Raw genomic sequence first — 3,126 nt, 5'->3', positions numbered from 1 at the left:
AGCTTAATTTCCTGTATAATAATAATAACAATAATAATAATAATAATAATAATAATAATAATAATAATAATAATGTTATTATTATTAAGTTGTGTCGTATCATGTTAAGTTGCGTCATGTTTGTCGTATCCTGTCGTTTTGTTTCGTTTCATGTTAAATTGTATTGAGTTCAGCAGCCTCAAGCAGCTTTGCAGTGACACGACCACATCCAGGGTTTTTCACTGAACACAGGAATTTTTTTAACAATCTATTAAAGTTCATATGAAGAATCATCATGGCTTCAGCCATTCATTTCACAGCAGACCACCATGACACTCTTCTATTATATTACATTTTTTAAAACAAACAAATCAATTAGAAGCTATTTGTGGGGGCAGAAAAGCCAGTGGGTGGTAAAAGCCAAGTGTGTGAGGGGTTGGGGGGGTGGAGGGGGGGGGGGGGGGGGGGGCGGGGGTTCTGGAGCAGGAGGGGGCTGAGCAGAGCATGGTGGCAGCCCACTGCCGAGGCACTGTGGGGGCTTCGCTCACAAGGATCTGACGCCCCCGACTCCTCGGAGCACAGAGATGTTCGACAACTCTCACTACCCCTTCAACTGCTTCAACTACGACGGGGATGGATACCCTTCCTCCAGCAGCGACCAGGACAAGAAGATGTGCAGGCCGGCGTACAGGTACGCACCAGTATCTTGGTGTCACAAGCTTCTAGTGAGTTTGACATCATTTCATCATAGAATTAAAAGAAGCAGCACACAGCGCTTCTGTTCCACCACAGACACACTTATTTCTTTAAATGTTGGTAAAAGGCAGAAATACACATCTTAAAAGTTGTTTTGCCTACTAGTTTATGTAAAAAAAAAAAAAAATCTGTTATTATTGTTCTTAGTTTAATATGACTGCATGCTTTTACTGTAACATAGTTTAAAATATTCCAAACAAAACCTTATTTTCTAACTTCATTTTATTTTAATTTCTATGATTCAACATGGAGAATTTGTGGTGAAACACTTCACATGGCAGTGAACGATAAAAAATGAGAATCTTGTTGTGGATTTTTTTGGTGGAAGTTTAAGACGTTTGACCTTTAAAATGAAACATGTTTTTAGATGGACTGAAACTAAAAAAAATATTATTTTTTAAAAATACAATATTGAATGATTTGTTTACCAACAGTGGATTTACTCAGTGAATGAAATGAGGTAAATGTTCAATGAAAGATCCTCTTCATGTGATATGACCGTGTGTGTGCGTGTGCATGTGTGTGCGTGTGTCAGTTACATCGCTCTCATCGCCATGGCGATCCAGCAGAGCCCCGAGCAGAGGGTCACTCTGTCCGGCATCTACGAGTTCATCATGAAGAGGTTCCCTTACTACCGGTCCAACCAGAGAGCCTGGCAGAACTCCATCAGACACAACCTGTCCCTCAACAGCTGCTTCATCAAGGTGAACACACTCCTCCACGCTCCGCAGGGGGTCCTCAACACACACTCTGTCACTGACCTCGCTTTTCATCCCATTTGCTTCATTTTTCACTCCGTCGGTATAGAAAGTGGCACTTCTCCTCCATCCGGGGTTTGAAGCCTGTCGTGTTTTGTTCACTGACAACTTTTTGTTACGTAAAATCCACCTCCTCCACCTCCTCCACCTCCTCCTCCTCCTCCTCCTCCTCCACCTCCTCCTCCTCCACCTCTGATCATCTCTGAAGATTGTATATCCGTCATGCTCGTCTGTGTTTTTATGGAACTAAAAAAAGAAAGAAAAAGAAAAGGTGTTGCCATGTTATTTCTCTATTTAGATGGATAGATGGATGGATAAACTAGATAGATAGATAGATAGATAGATAGATGATAGATAGATAGATAGATAGATAGATAGATAGATAGATAGATAGATAGATAGATAGATAGATAGATAGATAGATAGATGATAGATAGATAGATAGATAGATAGATAGATAGATAGATAGATAGATAGATAGATAGATAGATAGATAGATAGATAGATAGATAGATAGATAGATAGTTTCTTCAAAAGAAAACATGAATCGAATAAGTTCAATAAGTTAAAACTTGCAGGTGAAACTTCATAAAATTGAGTAAAGGATTATTATTATTATTATTAAAAAGTATTATTATTATTATTATTGTTATTATTATTATTATTATTATTATTATTGTTGTTGTTATTATTATTATTATTATTATTATTATGTTATAATAATAATAATAATAATAATAATAATAATAATAATAATAATAATTATTATTATTATTATTATTATTATTATTATTATTATTATTATTATTATTATTATTATAATGTGTGTGAGTTCAGGAGGTGAACCAGACGGAGGATGTGATGGACTGATGTTCCTCCTCTCAGGTTCCGAGGACGGAGGGCAACGAGAAAGGAAAAGGAAACTACTGGACCTTCGCCACTGGCTGTGAGTCGATGCTCGACCTCTTCGAGAACGGCAACTTCAGGCGCCGCCGCCGCCGCCGCAACATGAAGATCGGCCTGCGTGACTCGGCCGACAATCCCTTCCTCGCCCTGGAGAGCCACGGCAACCGGCAACCGGCGCCCCCGGGCCGGCGCCCCGAACCCGTTGCCACGCTGTGCCCTTTGACCCCGGACAGGCCCCAGCAGCGCCGCCTCGGCCCCAGCGGCCCCCCGCAGGGCAAACCCGAGTCCGAGATCAAGTTCAGCATTGACTACATCCTGTCCACTCCGGATCCAAGACCGCCACAGGGCCCCGCCCACGGCCCCGCCCATGGCCACGCCCACAGCCCCGCCCACTCTGGACCTACAGCCCCGCCCCTTCATGTCCTGGAGCCCCAACACCTGAACCTGCACTTCTGGACTCTGTGAGACATGGAAGTGACTGGACATTAACGGGACGATAAACAGGTAGAGCGTGTGTGTGTGTGTGTGTGTGTGTGTGTGTGTGTGTGTGTGTGTGTGTGTGTGTGGTTTACAGTCTCCTCTCGATGTGTCTCAACACACAGGCACCGGGTTTAATCACGTGTTCTAAAGGTTCAAAACACCGTCCCACGTCTGTTGTGGACAAAACATGGAGACGAGACGACTTTCTTCACTCGAGAGAAAATCTATGGTTTCATCATGGCTGCTG

The 3,126-nt window shown here is 42.3% G+C and overlaps 1 protein-coding gene across 1 annotated transcript; it reads left to right on the top strand.

The window, feature by feature from the left end:
- Window positions 1–563: 563 nt before the first annotated feature.
- foxl3 (forkhead box L3) lies at window positions 564–2,864 on the top strand (the record flags this gene model as incomplete). Its single annotated transcript, XM_080516748.1, has 3 exons — window positions 564–670; window positions 1,271–1,439; window positions 2,379–2,864. 3 exons carry the CDS (start codon window positions 564–566, stop codon window positions 2,862–2,864), a joined length of 762 nt encoding a protein of 253 aa, XP_080372874.1.
- Between the last annotated feature and the right edge of the window lie 262 nt (window positions 2,865–3,126).

The sequence above is a fragment of the Blennius ocellaris genome, assembly GCF_963422515.1.
Source record: "Blennius ocellaris genome assembly, chromosome: 21".
NCBI classification, from domain to species: Eukaryota; Metazoa; Chordata; class Actinopteri; order Blenniiformes; family Blenniidae; genus Blennius; species Blennius ocellaris.
This window is presented reverse-complemented; position numbering and strand designations above follow the sequence as displayed.